This window comes from Sapajus apella, unplaced genomic scaffold (assembly GCF_009761245.1).
Source record: "Sapajus apella isolate SASKATOON/1434 unplaced genomic scaffold, GSC_monkey_1.0 scaffold100, whole genome shotgun sequence".
Taxonomy (NCBI): domain Eukaryota; kingdom Metazoa; phylum Chordata; class Mammalia; order Primates; family Cebidae; genus Sapajus; species Sapajus apella.
In genome coordinates, this window is record NW_022437040.1 from 3,534,465 (window position 1) to 3,557,045 (window position 22,581).

The following is a 22,581-nucleotide window of genomic DNA, read 5'->3' on the forward strand; positions in this document are numbered from 1 at the left end:
TCGAGCAGTTCAGAAACCAGACAACTGGAAATGAACTTGGTTCAGACACATCACTGCCATTTCCACAAAATGTGCCTAGCAAATGTAGACTACATGAATGAAACCATGTAACAATGTTCTTCAAACTCAATTTAAAACTGAGTTGCCCAGAATTAAAAAAAAAAAGTAGCCATTTTAATCACTCATACATAGACTAAATGAAGAACAAGCTGTCCAGCTGTCCACCTTAATATCTCATTTCAATGGCATCTACTGGCTTGCACACATGGATTAATAGTTACTGTATACTTTTTAGGCTACCATGAATGCAACATTCTCAAAGAAATAGTTTCCTAACAGAACAACTGATACCATTGTGGAAACAGACATTATTCAGGACATTATCTGTTTCATTCTTTGGTCAGGGTAACTCATCTACTTTTAGACTTAAACTTCTAAAGAAAACTGCTATGATCTAGAGATTGGCCATTAAACTATTTGTATTGAAAACTTAGCCAGCATGCCTTTAGTGAACTTTCTTCATCAGCATTCCTAGTGGCAAGGTTTCCATATCTCAGTGTTCATTTTATACTTTAATTTGGTTAGTAGGTCTTTGTTTGATCATCCCATTGAAAGGAGAACAAAGGCGGTTTAGGTGATACAGGAGAGTAATGCACTGTATTTTATCTCTGAAAAAAGCCCGACAAAGTCAGAATACTCTGATAGCCTCTGGTTTTCTCCAGGACATTTGGAACCACAAATCAGTCAGGGGATAAAGATCCTCACTGTGCCTCACTGTAGACACCTTTGGAAGAGAAACACCTTGTCAGCCACAGAAATTAAGCCCTGCCAGTTCCATCTGGCTCTGACGGCAGATTATCACGCCAGAAGAGTGTCTCGGTTTCATGAGTGAGGGTCCGTTTCTCAAACACCATCTCCCTCAGTGAAATCACTTGCCAGGACAATCTCCACACCCCCTGCCCCCATTACTTCTTTTTATAAAGTATTGGTGCTATTCAAATGATAGTGCTGTACTAAATTAAAACCGGTCAGGATTTTGCTTCAGCTGGAAAACTGCAAGCCCTCTAAAGGGAAATACTTTTCATTCCTTTGCATCTAATTTTGTTAGGGTAGTTCCTCAAATTGCTGCTGCCTTTTGCGATTTCCTTCTCCCTCAAAAGTCAAAACCCATTTTTTCCCAGTGTTTGGGCCCTTAAGCTTTTTCTCCTGATTGAATCATCCTCCCCACTTAACCCTCTCCTTTCTCACCCAATATACGCTTTTCTTTTCCAGTTTTGCTTGACTTCATCAAGGAAAGTGAATTAATCTCCATTTGTCTGTGGTATTTGCATGTTTTTTTTTTTTTTTTTTTTTTTTTTTTTTTTCTTTTTTTTCAGTATTACTTTCTGGAGAATGACTACACCCAACTTTCTAACTTTTTCTTTGTCACATAGATGTTTTATTTTCTAATCCACGTTTCTTTTTGCAGTTTCTTGAACTTCCTTTGGTTGGTGTCACAGCCAGCCGCCCAGTAGAGACTGAGACCACCAGTTCGTTTCATACAGGCCACTGAACAGTCATAAGATGGTGACAATTTTTGGTCTCTAGTGACCTGGGCTGGATCCGACTCACTGACCTAGAGGTGAAAGGCTCTGTATTCCATTACTAATCCCTCCAGCTCTCCAGCCCCCTGAAAATGATTCTTTGGTTTTATTATTGCAAAGACCATTTATAAAATCATGAACTGGATTTAGGAAAGCAACCATGAAATAGCAAGGGACAACAAACTGATTGAAATTCCTTAAATGTAGCATTGGCTGAAGTCTCTCAGACAGCAAGATTGGGGGGAAAGTTATTCTGATTTCACCTCCATTCTGATTTCAGCAGCATGACCTGCTCACTTAAACGTGGCAACTTCAGATCATGGACCATGCCTCAAGGAACTAAATCCTAAATAAAGAAAATGGAAAAGCAAACTATGAAATAGCCAATAATCTTTATTTTGCACTTCCCCCACCCCTCACCCCTCTCCAAAAAGCACTAACGCGCATTTTTGTGCATGTGAAAATATTGTATAAAGTATTTAGAATGATCTCAAATTAATAAAACAAAAAACCACATATCTCAACATAGATGCTTTCTTTGCAGGGATAGAAAAATTCTGGCTTCTTGAACAAGGAGGGTGATGATACCCTGCAGTCTGAGGAGGGCGACTCCATTTCCACTGATTTGCAATTTCACATTCATGGCAGAAAACCACACTTCTCTAACCACATAATGTTTTCGAATACGACTAATTCATACACTAATATCAATTTTCTTGGCATTTTAAAAAATCACATTTTTTAGTAATATATTTGTATTCGGTTCAAAGCCCGTATTCTAGTATCCAAGAGATCCAGTACATGGGCCTACACTGGGATTATTTCAAAAACAAGTAAAAGTCCATATTTATTCCAAAGTTGCTAAAATATGCTAATAAAGTTAAATTTGATGTTTTTTTAACATTAAAAATAAAATATTTGGTTTACCTCTCAGACATCTATAACATATAATAAATAGCGGGAGTATAATAATACAATAAAATTTTGTGATACCCTGAAATTTGATGAGTTTTCTTAAAAAAATTCATAATATACTTCATTTCAGCCTTAAAGCACAATATTAACGAACAGATTTGTAGAAATAAAACAATATAAAGACAAAATGCTACAGTATATGTGGGTTGTTTTCTGTTTTTTTTTTTTTTTTTTTAACTTTCATGGAAACTACATGTCCTTTTAGTAAAAATCTGTCAAAGAAATTTACAAAAACGAAATAGACAACAAACAAAACAACTTCAAATCATAAACTAGAAATTCAAATTGCCTTGTTTTCCTTCCAACTGCTTGGGCCCTTTCCCCCACGATCTTTTCGGCCACTGCACAGGTTCAGCTCAAGGGAAATGTCTTTGAACGATGGCTTTTTCTCCAGCCTTCTTTGTTTCTGTCCAGCGTCAATACAGACACGGCTGAAATCACAGTGGATTTCAGAGAAAGCCAGAATTAAACACGATAAAAATTTAAAAAATAACTACTTCATAAATATTTATTATTTACATTAGGGGCAATCTTTTAGTCTGAAGAGTTTTTATACAAGTTGATGAAATGTACAAGCAGTGAGAAGAGACTCCAGCAGTTTAAAGAAGGGCAAAATTAGAATGCAACGAAGATATAAAATACATTAAACAAAAATAATTTGCACAAAAGCAAACGGGACATGATAGAAACCTTTTTCTTAAAAAATATAAGGTATTTCACAAAAGCCTGAACATTTTACATGTTAGTACTAAAAACGAGGGAAGGAGGGAAGCTTCATATATTCTTATCACAAAAATATTTACCAGTGCTCCAACTGGAGTTTTCCTTTATGTTATTATGATTATCTTACTATAGAGGGAAGGGGCTGAAGACTGTATACAGACTCCATCATCCTTAAATTACAGTCGAGGCAGTTTGCACATTATCTTCTCATCTAACACCTCCATGAAAAGGCCCTGGAGAGAATAAAGGAAGTCAAAGGGAAGATGTACGCTCTTTTTATTAATAATACTTGTCACTGGTACGAGAGAAGAGGAGGAGGGGCAGCCCCCAGGCCACGCCTCTGCTTGAGTTTCCTTCGGTCGCCCGGCCACGGAGCCACAGGCCAACGCGGTTCGGGAGTGAACGATCTAGGTTCAAGTTGTGTTCCTGCCTCAGTCCTCCCAGGTTCTTCATCCACGGGCATCTGGGGGTGGGTGTGGCGGCAGAATTGCACCAGCTCCCTTCCTGAGGCGCCAGGGAAGACGCCTGAGCTGACCCCACTGGACCCTGACCCTGGCGAGCTGTCAGTGTGCTCGATGCTTCCTCTTCTTGTGCTTTTTGTCCTTCTTCTTGTTTGCACACTTTGGGCAGAACCACTGCATCTCTTCTGGGGGTGCGGCCATGATTCCAACACAGGGCCTACACGTGAAAAACAAGCTCAGATCAGCAACCTCTATAGAGACATCTATTCTTCTCCTTCAATGTTTTAAAGTAATTTTTAAAAGTCTATGACATGTTTACCCAAAATCAGAGTCAAGCAGCACTAACTGGCAGCACTGTTGTTGGGCAGGGAGACTACGATATTACAGAAGCTTCTTTTCCAGGCCCCTGCTGAGATTCATCAGTTCATTCAACCTTTCAGCCAGGAATTGGAGTCTTCTGAGCCATGGCTTTGTCTCTATCTTACAGATATCATATATGATAACTGAATAGATTGCTATTCTTTTTGTATCTGACATTTTAAAGCTAACACGAGATTAGCTGCATAAATTTTGGTTGAGTGTTTCAGTTTTTAGGAACTGCTGAATAGGTTTAAAACACAGATAAGCAATCTTCAGTCCTGCAATTTGTGCCATCCTTACAAAGGGGCTGCCCCTTGTGGTTCTGGCCAGTGCTAGAGCTCCTAGGGAACATTACCTGAAAGCAAGGCCAGGGACATCCCTGCGTCTCCTTTTAGTATTATTGTTTTAATAAGAAGGATAGATAAGCTAAGCAGGATATTCAGATTTGGGGTGAATAACAATAGTCTGAAGACTCTTGGGTTTTGCAATGAATTGCATTTCACAGGCTCTGTGATTTGACTCCACCTACTGACCCCAGGGCAGCCCTGCTTCAGTCCAAAGGCTGACATCTACTCTGTGGGTGCTGCCTGAGAGTGTGGCCAGCAGGGCGCCCTGGGCACTCACCAGTGGTACCAGTCATCGCAGTCGTCACAACCAATCATCGGACTCCCATCATCAGGCTTGTTACATCCAGGGCAGATCCAGATCTGATTGCCCCACTCATCTCGGATCTGATGTTTGCAAAGCGGGAGCGGGAAAAACGGAGGGAATGAGAAAAAAACAAAGAGAGACCAGATCAGAATAATTATACTGTTAATTGAATAAAGGGGCACATTAAACTAAAAATTACAGTAGATTAGCACTTCATTAACACCGTGATCAGTGCCATCACTGTTTCAGAATCACGAAACAGAAAAACGCTAAGTGTTCAATGATGACATTTCTAAGGAATATTCTAAGCTTTCTGTTGCAAGTCATAAAAAACAAACATTTTAGAATCATCTCTGAACAATATGACCTGTAGCCCCTTTCATAAAAACAAACAAAAGAAAACATAAATTCTTACGGATTTGGGTCTTTATGGTGGTAACAACTGATTTTTTGAAAGCTACCAAGCTCCACTTTCTATGTGGTTTTCTCAATCGCATTCATAGGCGTGGAATTAATACATACAGCCAAATGTGCATGCATCGCCTCATTACTTATTAGCCAAGCCCTTCTCCTGAACGAGCTGATAAGATCAAGGATATAAAAGAGTCGTTACTAAGTAACTTTCCATTCCCTTTATGACATTTTTAGTAAAGTACAATCAACTAAAGGGCAAATGAAATGAGGGGAATTGAGAGGCCAAAGAGCTACAAGGTTCAACATTATTTTGCTACAAATTTTGTGTACTCTGGAGTTGACTTTGTTTAACTTTGCAGTTCTAAAGAGGGCACATCCTATAACCCACTTCCTCAAACTTCACATGAACAGAGCCATCCTGGAAGAAGTGATTCACTGATGGGCATTCAACACCAGCAGTAAGAAAAAGATAACTGCAAAAGTATTTACAGTAACAGAGCACATTACATCATTCGGCTTATTTGGCAAGGCACAGTTCTTCCTAGACGTTCAAATACCATGATGACTAGATACGTTTTTTTTAAAAGGCCTTCTTTGTGTGTGACAGGTGCACTGGTGGTGCAAGTATGTTTCACTCTACGGACAGGCTTCCTTCAAGGCGACTCTACAAAGGCAAACCACACTGACAGGAAAACTTCCCAGAGAAACCTGTGGGAAGCTACGTCTTTGACCCTCTGTAATTTCAGGAGAAAATGTACCGGGGTGAGAACCAGCAGTCACCTGTACCCGCTGTGCAGTGGCCAAGGCTAGTGCAACAGCCTATGCCCCGAAGCTCCCGCATACGGCCAGTCCCGCTGCTGGCTGACGCTGCTTACAAGGAGAAGGCCGAGACTCCATGTGCTCCACGAGAACTTCGCCGCAGCATCCCCGGCAACTAACCCCAAACACCTCATTTCATTTAATCATTATATTTCATTTAATCATTGTGAAACGACCTCTGGGTAGCTTATGAACGGGGACACCGGAGCTAAGGGAGTTTAAGTGGCATTTCCAACATCACACTATTAGGCAGTGACAAAACCTGCTTTTTTGCTCTCTAGCCTTTTCATCTAAATCACACATTTTGTCCTGTCGCTTCATGAGGTAGAAAGCTTTTTTATAATTTTCATTTTTAATTTAAAGACAGGGTTCCACTCTGTCACCCAGGCTGGAGTACAGTGGTGTGATCACAACTCACTGCAGCCTTGACTTGCTAGGCTCGGTCGATCCTCGCAGCTCAGCCTCCCGAGTAGTGGAGACTACAGGCACAGGCTACCACGCCTGGCTCAGTTTTGTATTTTCTGCAGAGACCGTGTCTCACTATGCCGCCCAGACTGGTCTCAACGCCTGGGCTCGTGTGATCTGCCTGCCTCAGCCTCCCAACGTGCTGGGATTACAGGTGTGAGACACTGTGCACGTCCGGAAAGCTTTCCATCGAGTTGTCTATTCCAATTGGAGTCATCCCAGGGACTGAGTTAGCTCAAAGATTTACTGGAAAACCAGAACTTTCAGAGCTAGAACGTACCACAGAGATTAACGTTACATCCCTTGTTACATTTTCTCCTTGTTAAATTAGAGAGTTTAACACAAACTCCTTAATTACAGATGAAGACATGAAGGTTGGGGAGGTTAAGTACAAAATCTTTCCTGATCGACCCATTTGGGGGTGATGATGCCTCAATTAAACACCTACAATGATTGCTCCCTGAATGGACCAATTTGATGATCACAGTTTTAGAAGTTCCTTCCAAAATTCCTTTAAAGAAATGTACTAATAGGCCAGGCCTGGTGGCTCACGCCTGTAATCCTAGCACTTTGGGAGTCCAAGGTGGGAGGACTGCTTGAGCCCAGGAGTCTGAGGTTGCAGTGAGCTATATGACTGGGCCACTGCACTCCGGCCTGAGCAACACAGGGAGACTCTGACTCAAAAATAATTAAGTAAATGACACAATTTTAAAGAGAAATGCCTCTGAAATTCCATAGTGATGCAGAGCACACCCTTGTCTTGAACTGAAAACGTCTCCTTGCTAACCGCGCGGGTGGCAGGTACGTACCACGTAGGTGCTGACCGTCTCAGTCACCACGCTGCGCACGGGGGCTTTGGCGCTGGCCCCAGAGGCGGCGGGACCCTGGGAGGGCAGCAGGGCAGGGCCCGCGGCGGCCTGGGCGAGCAGCGGCAGCGGCACAGGCGCGGGGCTCACGAGCATGGGGCCGGGGGCGGGCGCGGGGGCCGGCGGCGGGGTCTTCGGCCTGTTCTGCGAGGGCGCAGGCTTGGCCTCGGGGGCGGGGACCACCTTGCTGATGACACTGTCAACAAAAGAGGGAAAGGTAAAAAAGTCAAAACAGGATAATCCAGCCAAACCCGTGCTTAAAAACAGAACCTCAAAATCACTTTTCCTCCAGTAGTGAAATACTTCAATGTCCACAGGCGGTTGAAGAACTGAGTTCAAGGCCCTGTATCAAGTGACCTTTCCACTTACTCAGACTAATTTTTCATTTTCCCAAACGTCCCCTCAATGGTCAGATATTTAGAAATTTCTAGTAACCAATACGCATGCACTGTTGACAGAAATGATGACTTCAGCTGCCAGTTCCTGTGCTGAGACAGAAGCTCTGACAGCTTCAGAGGTCGCAGTCCGGCCCCAGCGCCTCTGCTGAGTCCTCCTGGCGCCCAGACAAGGGCTGCTCCTCCCACTCCAGCTCGGGCTGGAGAGGACATGGAGCAGCCTGTAACCCACACCTGAGATGGACAAGAAAGACCCATTTGCTGTTAGAGGCCCTTGAGATCTCCGGGTTGTTAATTACCATAAAGTTAACCTGGCCTAAGCTGCTGGACAGAGCAGCTTAAAAAAAAAGTTTCTATTTATCTCTTCTCAATTCCAATGTTTCTTCTTAATGCTTTCAATGCCATTGTCAATACAACTGTGAAGACCTTCTCACTTCTGTATTTGGCTTGACTGCCAGGTTTTAAAGGCCAGGCGTGGTGGCCTCACATTTGTAATCCTAGCACTTTCGGAAGTCGAGTTCAAGACCAGCCTGACTAACATGGTGAAACCCCGTCTCTACTAAAAAATACAAAAAATTGGCTGGGTGCAGTGGCACACACCTGCAATTCCAGCTACTCCGGAGGCTGAGGCAGGAGAATCACTTGAACCCAGGAGGTGGAGGTTGCAGTGAGCTGAGATCATGCCACTGCACTCCAGCTTGGGCTACAGAGTGAGACTTCTTCTCTTCCCCCGCCTCAAAAAAAAAAAAAAAAAAGATTGACCGTTCTCAGGAGGGCTGCAGAGGTACGGAGGAGGTACAGCATTGGCAGCTCCTGTCCTGCTGACACTGTTGCGGGTCGTCAGAGCGTGGGACTGTGACCACTCTCCTCTACTAACAGCATCCTCTTCACATAACTCTCGCCAGTGGAAGAAGCTCTGGACTTGGGGTCAGGATATCTGAGCTCAAATTCTATAGCCCCAGAGACCAGCCCTGTGGCCTTGGATTACTCATTTATTATAAAAAGCACTATTTATTGAGGACCTATAAGAAGTTAGAGGTTACACTAGGCACTTTACAAATATTTCATCCAGTCCTCATGAGACCATCAAAGAAGTAATGATTACCCTATTTTGTAGATGAGGAAACTGAAGATCAGCGAGAGAAAGGAATTTGAGTAAACAGGCAGCAGCTTTTGAACCAAGGTCTACTTGATTCCAAAGCTTGCTTTTTAAGCTTTTTAAATAAAAGAACCAAAAGTATATGTATCATTTCACACACAGAGAAAACAATATAACAGACACCTAGGTAAAAATCAGAGATAAAATACGTTAGCCTTTGCCGTGCTTATTTCAGATGAACTTCCTTCCCTGTCCCAGGGCAACCGCTGCCCTAACACAGGTATGCTTTTATCGACTGCTCTTGGTACTTTGTCTTTGTTCTCTGTACCTCTCCTGCCTTTCAAGGTGTCCATAAACAATGCACACTGCATTACCGTTTCCTGTCTTTCAACTTTTATACACACAATGTCCAGTTATTGTCTGCAACGAGCTTTTTCCACTTAGTTTTATGTCTCTTAATTTATCCACATTTTGACACATATAGATCTACATTATTTATTCTAATTGCTATATTGTGTTCCACGTATTAGTAAGCCAAAGGTTTTTGTCCATCATCCTACTGAAAGTAGGACACGTTCACTTGTAAATTTACACACTGACTCATAAATAGAACTGTTCAAGGATTTCTCTAAGCCCCATTCCTAGAAATAATGGTTCTGGTCCGTGGAATGTGCCCATCCGCATCTCACCAGGAATCGCGAGCCTGTGGACTGTCCCAGCGTGTCTCTTTCTCCTATTCCACACAATTGTTTAGGCCGTGCTTTTCTCATCAACGGCTGCCTCAGAGGGCTGTAGCGAGAACCTCAACATGGAGAAACACTTTAAAAACTGCATCCAGGTGGGAAGTGCCGGCCGGGTGTGTCGTGTTCACGGCTGCTGCTCATGACAGCCTCTGGCCTCACTGCTGGCAGCCCGCACAGTTCCACTTCCTTACAGTCCTAGTTTAGAAACCACTTTCACCAAAAGGTACTGACTCTTTGCTATTCCGATCATAAATTTATCAAATATTAAGTCAAAAACTTCATTATTTCAGCAAATAATTTCATTACAGCTGTCTAATTGTTCTCTATTTGTTTCCTGCAAGGGCAATCACCTTCCTAAGTTGAAGACAGACAAAGATCAAGAGAACTTAACACAGGCCTGTTGGTGCAGCAGACACTTGATAAATGCTTAACATAATAACTAGTGACTATTTATTGTATTTATTGAGGACTTACTATATGTCTGACTGTCCTAAGCACTTGAAAGCCAATTGTGAGCCAGGCACTGTACTAAATGTTTACTTGCTTCAGCTCATTTTTTCCCCTAATGACCACAAAAGGCAAGGTATTATTCTACTTTTGTAAATGAAGAAACCAAGGCATAGAGAGATTAAGCATCTTGCATAAATCATCACAGGCTACTACTATAGGGCAGGGCCAGGCTTTAAACACGGCAGTCTGATTTTAGAGCCTGTGATCTTAGTAAGTATATGGCACTCTCTCAATGTGTACTAAATGAGGTTTGCCTTATATATAAGGCATGTAATGTAGGAGTTCAAAGTTATTGCTATGGCATTTACATCCAGAGGGTAAGCATTCTCTGTTTTTATGGTTAGACTTAAAATTTTTAAATGCTATTTCTAGAGGCAGTTTCCCATATGGTTTAACACACAAGTTTTGGAACCAAAGCTAAGGGAAAAAGCAGAGACCCTGAGAGGTAAGCAGAACACAGGCGTTTTACTCTGAGGGCATTTATGCATTAGGGAAGTCTGATCTTTGGTTATGATGAAGAGGAGAAATGTCCACACACAGGATCTGCCCAAAGTGGAAAATCTAACAGAACTCCCTCCTGACACTAAGGATCCCCAAAGGGCTATACACAGAAGGTAAAGATTAATCAGAATCTCATGAATTTTCAACTCTGGTGTTCCAGAATACTTTACATTTAAAGTAATTGCGACTTGTAATGTGCTCACACACAACAATCCTGAGGGGAAGTATCTTAAAATCTAAGTCTCATATTATTAATACAGATAATTATCTTTTTTTAAAAAAAATAAGCAGCACATAATCAAACCTATGAATAGGTAAGGTGGGATCAGAGAAAACTAGAAGAAATAACAGCTAGCACAAAGAGACTCACAAAGACCACAGATACGTGAATTATCAACCATCAAACAACTGTGCTTACAACGTTAAAAAAAATAAAAGGCCAAGGCTGGAAATATAGGTGGTAAGAAGTTACAGAGTGACTTGATCTAGTGAATTTGAAAAGAACCAAACAGACCTTCTATAAATTAAAAAATACAGTAACTGAGATTTAAAATTCAATGGAGGGATTTAACAGCAGATTGGAAACAACTTAAGACAGAACTATAAACTGAGTATTAGGACAAAATTAACTTCCAGAGCATAGCCTGAGAAGCAAAGAGAATACAATAAAACGGTCTAATTAGTACATGTTTGATCATAATTCTAGAGGAAGAATGGGGCAGAGACAAACGTTAACAAAGAGCGCCTGAGACTTTCACAGAACTGATGAAAGATACCAATCCACAGGTTTATGAAGCTCAACAAACCCCAGGCAAGATAAATAAAAGTAAAGCTGTATCTAGACACACCAAAGTGAAGCTATAAAACATCCTAGGCACAGAGGAAAAATCTGACGGGCAGCCAGGGGGAAAAAAAGGACTATTCCTTTAAAAGAAGAAACAGATGACAGCTGATTTCTTAATTAGCAATGAAATCTAGAAGATAGTGGAATAACATCTTCAACGTGCTAAAGAAAAATAAAATGTATCTTTGAAAACATCTTTCAAGAATAAAAATGAAACAAAGACATTTACAGGCAGGCAAAATGTAAGAATTTGCCACCAGCAGACACTTAATAAAAAAAAATTCTAAAACAACATTTCTCAATTTTTTGTGGTAGGAGACCTTTAAATTCTTTTTTTTTTTTTTTTGAGACGGAGTTTTACTCTTGTTACCCAGGCTGGAGTGCAATGGCGCAATCTCGGCTCACTGCAACCTCTGCCTCCTGGGTTCAGGCAATTCTCCTGCCTCAACCTCCTGAGTAGCTGGGATTACAGGCATGCGCCACCATGCCCAGCTAATGTTTTGCATTTTTAGTGGAGACAGGGTTTCACCATGTTGACCAGGATGGCCTCAATCTCTTGACCTCGTGATCCACCCGCCTCGGCCTCCCAAAGTGCTGGGATTACAGGCGTGAGCCACCGCGCCTGGCAGTAAATTCTTAAACTTTATTAAGAACTTAAAAAATATGCACTATATCTGCCAATATTTACCATATTAAAAATAAAACTGGACAAGGCACATTGGCTCATGCCTGTAATCCCAGTATTTTGGGAGGCCAAGGTGGGTGGATTGCTTGAGGCCAGGAGTTCAAGACTAGCCTGGCCAACGTGATGAAACCCCATTTCTTTTAAAAATACAACGATTAGCCACTTGTGGTGGCACAGGCTGTAGTCCCAGCTACTCCAGAGGCGGAGGCAGGAGAATCACTAGAACCTGGGAGGCGGAGGTTGCAGTGGGTCGAGATCACACCACTGTACTCCAGGCTGGGCAACAGAGCAAGGATCTGTCTCAGTCAATCAATCAATAATATAAAACTGTAAAGTTTAAAAATATTTAGTAATTCATTTGAAAGTGACAATAATGAACCCATTATACGTTAACAGATTTTACAAGACAGAAATTTGGTAATGACTGCCAATATTTTGGTTCTTTTTTCTTTGAGAATGGTGTCTTGCTCTGTTGCCCAGGCTGATCTTGAACTCCTGGGCTCAAGCAATCCTCCTGCCTCAGCCTACCGAGCAGCTGGGATTATAGGGGTATGTCACTGTGCCTGGCCAAGACTGGCAATGTTTTACATTTTTGCAAATCTCTTTAATGTAGACATAGTAACTAGAGAAGGGAGGACTATTTAAAAGACTTTTCGGATAATAGTGTAAGTTGGTCTTTAATGCTGCATTAAATACAACAAGTGATAGTTTCTTATAAGTTATAGTTGCAATGTGTAATCTGAAACCATATCAATAGGCATTTATATTCTGTTACATTAAAATTTATTGCTCTGTTTAGCACTTTGAATACAAAATTTACCCATGCATAATTTTATAATGTCATTGGTCATTTGGAAAATACTGGTTCACTGAGTTATGCAGATCTTACAAATGCTTACATAATTCATTACACAACATAGTAATATGTAAGCCAGTAATAGGTAAACAGAGCTAAAGTATTTTAATGTCCCTCTATTATATAAAATGTAGTGTAAAGGTAGTGAATAACTTTAAAGAATGATAATTTCTAGGGTAACCACACAAAAATTACAAAGTATAGTATGAAGAAAATGGAATGATTAAAAAAAAAAAAAAAAAAAAACCTCGATCTGATAAAAGGAGAGAGAGAGAGAGAAAAAAAAAAAAAAAAAAAACCAAAACATTGAACAGTAAGGTAAGTAGCACAAAATAATAAGGTAGATTGTAATCTCAAAGTATCAATGATTATATCATATAAATGGTCTAAGTGATTCAGTTGTCAGGCTGTATGAAACAGCGAAACCCAATATATTCTAATGCCCAGAGGCACATCTAGCAATAGGAGGGCTGAAACGGAGAGGCTATAAAAAGATGTAGAGAAATACAAAGAAAAGCAATACCACACAAAACAGGCTTTAAGGCAAGAACCACAAGTGATAATAAAGGCTACTTCATGATGATAAAAGGTTCCAATCTGCCAGGAAGCTGTAAAAGTTTAAAATTTGTATGTACCCAATAACATCTCTGCAAAATATATAAAGCAAAAACTGACAAAACAGTAAGAAACAGACGAATCCACAGTCATAGCCAGAGATGTAAGCATACTTATCTCCCTGCATAATTAACAGAATAAACAGTCAAAAAACCAGCAAAGCTACAGGTTTGAATATGAATAATGAAATCAACCCAATGGACATTTAAAAAAAACTGTCTTCAAAAAATGCAGAATATTCATTCTTTCCTAAAATATACTGAACACTGAAACTGATCCAATTTCATAAGGCTAAAAAATGATTTGAATAGTTTGTACATGTATTTGTTACCCCTGCTGTATCGGTAGTTCCTCAAAGGAACAAAAAGTCTTTTTCATTTCTGTATCCCCAGTGTTTAACATGCTAATTGGCATTTAATAGGTACCTGATGACTATTAAAATAAACTGTGTTCAAATTCAAACTAAGAAACAAAAGCTGTTCCTGAAAGTAGTAATTTTCCAGATGACATGATACTTTTAGCGTATTTTTCTACCCAATCAAAATTATAGTACCCCCCCAAAAAAAGTAGCATAGTAATATGCTTTATGATGTGGGAAGAGATGAAGGACAGGTGAGAGGAATATGGAATATCAATGAAAACAGAAAAAAAGGAAAGAGAAGAAACAGAGCAAGTGAAAGAATTATAATTTTAGGTCAGGAAGTGTGAGGACAACCCAGGCATTTTCAGTTGTTGGTTAATGGAGTTAATTTGGGGTGCAGGAAGAAGAGAGGGAGGAAAAAGGAGGACAGGAAGAAAAAAAGAGAGTTGTGATCAATATGACTGCAGGCAAAAATAAGCATGAAAATTTAAGTTATCAACAAGAGGAGGTTATTCAAGGGAAACATCTTCTTTCTTATTACCCATTCACAGGATCGATGGATAGGATCTTAGAAAACGATTTGCAAAGTATCATTTTGGTTATCACTTTGTTTTAACTTTACTATCTGCTGGCTCTTACAGTGGAAAATGTTTGTCAGAGGTAAAGAATGAAGCTATTGTCTAAAATAATTTTTAGATAGTCACGTGCTTTACTATGCAATAACTATGCATGTGCAATTGAGAATTAGCTCAATTATGACTTGTTGGATGGTATAGTTAATTTAAAAAAAAAACCTCAAAATTGGAGCTATATCACAAACCATAAATTCTAAAGGTCTTAAAAATTAGGTAAAAGAAAACAAAACCATAAACATTCCCAAAAAAGTAAATATAAATACTTTTAGACCTGGGGTAGGACAAAATTTCTAAGTATCTCACCAAAAGTAAAAACCATAAAGGGAAATGCTGATGTCGCTGCACAACACTTTTAGATGGCATAAAATAACCTCAGCAAAGTTAGAAAGCGAAAGACAAAATGAAGCTAACTACGTGCAACAATAAAACATTCACTCCTTATACAAAGAGTTGTTTCGAATAAAAAAGAAAAGAATTAATGTTCTCATTCAAACATGAGCAAAGGAAACAGCAAATAGTAACAGAATTTAAAAAAAACCAGGCCAGGCCTGGTGGCTCACGCTTGTAACACTTTGGGAGGCCAAGGCGGTCAAGAGATCAAGACCACCCTGGCCAACATAGTGAAACCCTGTCTCTACTAAAAATACAAAAATTAACTGGGTGTGGTGGTGTGTGCCTGTAGTCCCAGCTACTTGGGAGGCCAAGGCAGGAGAATCACTTGAACCCATGAGGCGAAGGCTGAAGTGAGCCGAGATTGAGCCACTGAACTCCAGCCTGGCACCTGGCGACAGAGCGAGACTCTGTCTCAAAAAAAACAACAACAACAAAAAACTAGAATAACTGCAATTTAAAATACCCTAGAATAGGAGACTGGTTACACAGCTCATGATGAAGAGAACACCACGTTGTTATTTGAAGTGATACACATGTGCATGCACACACAAATGAAATGCTTATCCAAGAAAAAGGTTTGTATAGTAAGATGGAATTTTTCTAAGAAAATAAAAAAAGCAAACAAGAAGATATGAGTGTACACATAGAAAAAAAAATTTAAAGAATATACACTAAAATGTCCAGCAATTGCGTCTACATGAAAATTACAGGTTTTTTTTTTTTTTTTTTTAGACAAGGTCTCACTCTGTTGCCCAGGGTAAAGTGTGATGGTGCCATCTTGGCTCACTGCAACCTCTGTCTGCCTCCCAGGCTTACTTGATCCTCCTACCTCAGCCTCCTGAGTAGCTGGGACTACAGGTGCATGCCACCATGCCTGGTTAATATTTTTTTGAGATAGAGTCTTGCCCTGTCACCCAGGCTGGAGTGCAATGGCATGATCTCGGATCACCGTAACCTTCAGTCTCCCAGTTCAAGCAATTCTCCTGCCTCAGCCTCCTGAGTAGCTGGGATTACAGGCACATGCCACCACGCCCAGCTAATTTTTTGTGTCTTTAATAGCGATGGGGTTTCATTATGTTGGCCAGCCTGGTCTCAAACTCCTGACCTTGTGATCTACCTGCCTCGGCCTCCCAAAGTGCTGGGATTACAGGGGTGAGCCATCGTACCCGGCCCCTGGCTACTTTTTTGCATATATGTATATATTTTGTGTGTAGAGATGGGGTTTTGCCATGTTGCCCAGGCTGGTCCGGAACTGCTGGATTCAAGTGATCCTCCCAACTCAGCTTCCCAAGGTATTGGGATTACAGGTATTAAACCACTATACTTGGCCGATGTTTTTTTTTTTTTTTTCTTTTGATTTATTTACAATTAACAAAACATAACTTGTATAATAAAAATAAAAAAGCCAGGGCACAGTGGCTCACACCTGTAATCCCAGCACTTTGGGAGGCCGAGGTGGGCAGGAGTTCAAGACCAGCCTGGCCAACACAGTGAAACCCCATGTCTACTAAAAATATAAAAATTAGCTGGGTGTGGTGGCACACACCTATAATCCCAGCTACTTGTGAGGCTGAGGCTGGAGAACTGCTTGAACCCAGGAGGCGGAGGTTACAGTGACCTGAGATGGTGCCACTATTCTCCAGCCTGGGTGACAGAGTGAGACTCCATCTCAAAAAACCAGAAAAAGGAAAAAGATGAAAACGCCTTTCACAATGTATATATCTAAACCGTTGCTAGGAATTTTTAAAGGATGGCTTGAGTTATACACTTAAAATTAATTCACTTTCCTGTGTGTATGTTATACTTTACTAATTTACTGGGAGAAAAAATGATAGCTTGGTTAAAAAGCCGTCCAGACAAATCTTGACCAGAGTCTAGTCCTACATTTGTGGAATTCAAAGCTCTGAGCGAGATCAAGGAGGGGCATGATCGAGTGCATTTAAGTTGAGTGCGTCATCCATAACAGGCCAACAAGGACAGGGCCAGTGGAGGGGGAAGAGAAACCTCCTACAATGGTGGTCATTTTATACATAAAGTAATGAATTTGGGCTGGGCATGGTGGCTCACACCTGCAATCCCAGTACTTTGGGAGGCCGGGGCAGGCAGATCACCTGAGGTTAGGAGTTTGAGACCAGCCTGGCCAACATGGTGAAACCCCGTTTCTCCTAAAAATACAAAAATTAGCCAGGCGTGGTGGTGCACACTTGTAATCCCAGCCATTCCTTGAATTGCCTGAACCCAGGAGGCAGAGGTTACAGCGGGCTGAGATCATGCCACTGCACTCCAGCCTGGGTGACAAAGTGAGACTCCATCTCAAAAAAAAAAAAAAAAATTATTATTATTTTTTAGATCAGTCTTTAGATATTAAGGTTGGTTGGTAGTTTTGGGTCTGGCCTTTTCAAAGAACTACATTGCCCATGGTTGCTTTGTGCCCCAATTGTGTGCAGATCTGTCTCTATCGTCCACATTAGGCAGTCAATTTCTTAAGAGTGAGGTTTGTATCTTGTCTTTGGATTATTTGCAGTATTAAACACAACAGCTCAAGAAATATTAATCAGCTTTAATAAGCATAATACCTACTACTGCAGTGAGAACTCCTCTGTAAAATAATTATTTTACTTTTGACAATTTTTCCCTTTAAAATGTTTTAAAATTCAGGCCCATTTCCTCTGTTCTTTCCTCGCTGTCTACCTTCCTTCCATCTGCTTAATGAGTCCCAAGACCACTGAGATTTCTGTTTGCCAACATGGGTTCTAGTTCCTCAGGCACCCAGTCATTCCCAGTACCAGGTACAATCAGATGCTGAAGGATTCATTCTGTTTTCTGGAAATGGTTTTACATTGTTTTCAGCTATACCAAACATATAAAGAATATTATTTGCCTTTCCTGACTCTTTTCCAATGCCCTTTAATTTTCTTCCTCTGCTTCTTAGATTTCTCCCTTACCTATAAGGCCTGCTAATGGTGCCCATTAGAATGGCTTAAAATTAGCAGTGAGACCAACAGATACAAATAGATTGTTGACCGATTTCATGGGTTAATACTTAAAATCTCAGAAACGTCTGCTTGTGCATATGTTCTCATTTTTTTTTCAATATAAAGAAATGGTATTTTGCTAAAAATAACTGTAATAATAAGATAATCCTTCAAAAATACAGTTCAATTACATTACCCCTTTTAAATTAAAATACACACATATAGGTCTCACTCAAATTTTCTGAGAGGTAAAAGAAAAAACATTAAAGTGTCTACTCAGTGTTGACAAGACAAACTATTATCCTAACTTTTTGTTTTCAAGGGATTAGACTGGTATACAGGCACTAAAGTAACCCATTTTTCCCAACTCTTTTGAAATTCAAGAGAAAATTCACTGGAGTTCGAAAGTTAGTTTGACTTAAACTTATTTTTGTGGTGACCGAAAACAGTTTTAAAAACAATCCTTTTGGCTGGGCGTGGTGGCTCATACCTGTAATCCCAGCACTTTGGGAGGCTGAGGCAGGCGAATTATGAGGTCAAGAGATCAAGACCATCTTGGCCAACATGGTGAAACTCTGCCTCTACTAAAAATATAAAAATTAGCTGGGCGTGGTGGTGCTCAGCTAATCAGAGGCTAAGGCAGAAGAATCGCTTGAACTCATGAGGCAGAGGTTGCAGTGAGCCGAGATCGCACCACTGCACTCCAGCCTGGTGACAGAGCGAAACTCTGTCTCAAAAAAACCAACAAATAATAAAAAAGAAAACAACAACAAAAATCCTTTTATTATTTAATTTGAACAAAACAAAAATATTTAACAGTATAGCATGATATAATTTTTCATCACTTGTGAGATAAGCTATCATCACTTGAACTAAATTGATCATTGTAAAAATAATTTTGGATTCCTATTGGCCTTCATTGCCAACCTTTATTGGTTTCATACTTCTTTGCTTCCCTGTTTTTCTCCCTGAGATATCACGTTTTCTGTCTTGTTTAATTGCATAGTAAGTTCTCATCCAGAGTTTTCTGTTGAATAAGCAATCCCTCACGGAGAAACCAACACCGCCCACAGCTGGCCCCACAATGGCTCCATGCTGCTAGCATTACAGCTTTTGGAGGATTTGATCACAGTGCCCTTACTGCTATAAACACTGGTGTTATTCATAAAAACGTGCAGAAGGAGGGGTTTTCAGCAGGATTTCTTTACCTGTTTCCCCACCACAAACCAGTGACATAAATAGAATGGGTCATGAGCTGCTTGGCCTGTAATGCAAACTCACAGCTTGTCAAGTCAATGAAGAGCCCGTCCTCACCTCCCTAGCTGCACAGAGCCTCCAGGGTTAGCTGCAAACACAAGTTGGATATGTCTGCACAAGGAGTTCAATGATCCTCATTATTCAGCTATTGTGTGCAAACATGATGAAATCAGTAATCCAAATTATCAAAGTCTGAATAGCTGGCTCCTAAACTGCACACAAAGTTCATAAATTCCCTCACAATGGCTTTCTTATTTACTTCTAAAAGTGAACTGCCATTCTTAAATGGTAACAAAATGATGCCATAGGTAAAAACTATTGCAACCACTTCCACGAATTTTACAGAAGCTTTTGAACAAGGAAGTTCAACATTTGGGAGGAAAATCATTTCGATGAAAAAACATATTCTTTACTACACAACTTACTTTTCTTCCTCAGATTTCAGTTTCTGATCAGTCTCAGAAATATCATGTACCTTGAGAAACAGATTCTCTTGTATTTTAAACTAACCCCTCCTTGGCTGGACCCAGTAGCTCATGCCTATAATTGCAGCACTTTGGGAGGCTAAGGTGGACAGACTGCGTGAGTTCAGGAGTTTGAGACCAGCTTGAGCAACATAGGAAAACCTCATCTCTATAATAAATACAAAAAAATTAGCAGAGTGTGGTGGCAGCTATAGTGCCAGCTACGTAGGAGGCTGAGGTGGGAGGATTGCTTGATCCCAGGAGGTGGAGGTTGCAGTGAGCTGAGATTGCACTATTGTACTCCAGTCTGGCCGAGACCCAGTCTCAAAAAAATCCCAGAGTGAGACCCTGTCTCAAAAACAGAAAACAGACACACAGAAAAACCTAACCCCGCCTCACAACAAATACAGAAAAATGATCATTGAAATTTTACAACCAGCCGGGCGCGGTGGCTCACGCCTGTAATCCCAGTACTTTGGGAGGCCGAGGTGGGTGGATCACGAGGTCAACAGATCGAGACCATCCTGGTCAACATGGTGAAACCCCGTCTCTACTAAAACTACAAAAAATTAGCTGGGCATGGTGGTGCGTGCCTGTAATCCCAGCTACTCAGGAGGCTGAGGCAGGAGAATTGCCTGAACCCAGGAGGCGGAGGTTGCGGTGAGCCGAGATCGCGCCATTGCACTCCAGCCTGGGTAACAAGAGCGAAACTCCGTCTCAAAAAAAAAAAAAAAAAGAAATTTTACAACCATATCCATAAAACCTCACATATGCATCAGTGATACACACATACACATAATCTTCATATTTTTGCTTTCTGATTTTTATGAGAAGTCACAGAAATACCAAGCCTAAGTGCGGTGGCTGGCCTCCTGGCATTTACACACTGGCAGACTTCCCTCACGGACTGGACAGGCTGAGCTGGATGGCTGGCAGTCATAGTGAAAATAACCGCATGTCACCTCTAAGGGTAGGTCAAATAACAGGCTGTGGCTTCTGTGGGGGCCGCCAGTTACTCTGGGGAGGATGCTGAAGCTGCCTTCTGAGGAGGTCCCTGGGGCCTCCTGCCAACAGCTGTGCATGAGCTTGAAGCGGCTCCTCTAGCCTCACAAAAGCTTCTGCATGCTTCTGCCTGTGGTCCCAGTCACCATCTTGAGGATAGACCTGAGCCAGAACCATCCAAATCCCCAACCACAAGAAGCTAGGAAGTAATTGATGTTCATTTCTTCAAATCACTAATTTTCAGGGTCAATTGTTATGTGGAAATAGAAAATCAACACACCAGGTATTCGGTTTTTCTAACTTAGGTATATAAATAAATATTCAGAAGTTGGAAGAAATTATATTTAGAGTATCAGTCCTTAAGATGCCAAACCATAACACAGTCATTTCCATATTTCAGATTGGATCAAAAAAACAAATACCCAAAGACAATTATGAGAATCAGTTTTATGTTGATTCTTCAAATCAATCATTATTCCTTATTCTTCATGATCCTCATAGCTCAAATTTTAGCATTCAGATAATTATAACACAACTATAAATGGATTTAATTCCTCAAGCTCATGGCTTGCCTCTTGAATATTTACATCATTTCATAAAATGGTTATTTTATCTTGTCATAACCTAAGTCCATATCAAGTAGCAAACATTTTATCTTTTAATGCAGGCATGACCTATTTGAAAGATCAAACAAATTGCATGAAGTAATTAGAGGAAAATATAGCCATTACAGAATCTCCATTTCTAAGGGAGATACTTACATGATTACACTTGTGTTGTCAAATGTTCCAAATCTGTAAAATACTCTATTTTTTATTATTATTATTATTATTATTATTTTTGAGATGGAGTCTCTCTCTGTCGCCCAGGCTGGAGGCAGTGGTGCGATCTCAGCTCACTACAACCTCTGCCTTCTGGATTCAATCAATTCTCCTGCCTCAGCCTCCTGAGTAGCTGGGATTACAGGCATGTGTCACCACGCCCAGCTAATTTTTGTATTTTTAGTAGAGACAGGGTTTCACCATGTTGGTCAGGCTGGTCTCGAACTCCTGACCTTGTGATCCGCCTGCCTCACCCTCCCAAAGTGCTGGAATTACAGGCGTGAGTCACTGCGTCCGGCCTATAAAATACTCTAAAAGGGCATTGGTACTCAGGTAAGCAATATATAATCCACATTTCCTCATATTTGCAATGAGATACACTAGAAAGATAACAATAATAAAGAAACCAAAACAGCAGCCTATAGGATAAGGAGTGTAAAGGGTACAGGGAAGAAGGCATGAAAACAAGACTTCTCTGAATGTATTTTGTTATACAGCTTCCACTTTGGAGTTAGATAAATAGTCTAAATACTCAGAAAGTTAAGTTTTAGAAAAATTCCCTATAAATCAAAACTAGATGAAATGGATGAACCTCAGTGTATATCAAGCTGATGATACAACCATGCAGAAACAAAATCCTTTCAAGTGACTTTAGGACAGCATTTTGTCAGCATATCCACAGTGAAATCTATTTTAAGAGCAAATGCTGAAAAAACCCTTAGTCTTTAACTTCATTTAATAATCTTGATAGTAGTAGTGATAGTGGTACTACTACTTTTAGATTCTTTTATATAATTCTTGTTGAATAAAGCAAATAAATAATTATAATAATGCTCTTAAGACTCAGGATTTCTAATGAGAAAGAAAAGATGTGACTGGGCATGGTGGCTCAAATCTGTAATCCCAGCAGTTTGGGAGGCTGAGGTGGGAGGATGGCTTGAGCCCAGGAGTTTGGGACCAGCCTGGGCAACACAGTGAGACCTCATCCCTATTTTTTTAAAATAATACAAATAAATACACAACAGTAATGTTAAATCTGAACTGGAAAATAGTATAAGCTCATTGATTTTTTTTTTTCTTTTCAAACCCACCTATTTCCTATTTCTGT

At 40.5% G+C, this 22,581-nt stretch overlaps 1 protein-coding gene across 1 annotated transcript in view; it reads right to left on the reverse strand.

Moving 5' to 3' along the window:
- Positions 1–1,958: 1,958 nt before the first annotated feature.
- The window catches only part of TAF3 (TATA-box binding protein associated factor 3), a 188,916-nt gene continuing 168,293 nt past the window's right edge, over positions 1,959–22,581 (reverse strand). The window contains exons 5-7 of the mRNA XM_032258143.1: positions 7,261–7,513; positions 4,727–4,833; positions 1,959–3,959 (exon numbers count right to left, since the gene is read on the reverse strand). Coding sequence (XP_032114034.1) covers positions 3,845–3,959; positions 4,727–4,833; positions 7,261–7,513 — 475 coding nt within the window. The 3' untranslated portion in view covers positions 1,959–3,844. The remainder of the gene's footprint in view (positions 3,960–4,726; positions 4,834–7,260; positions 7,514–22,581) is intronic.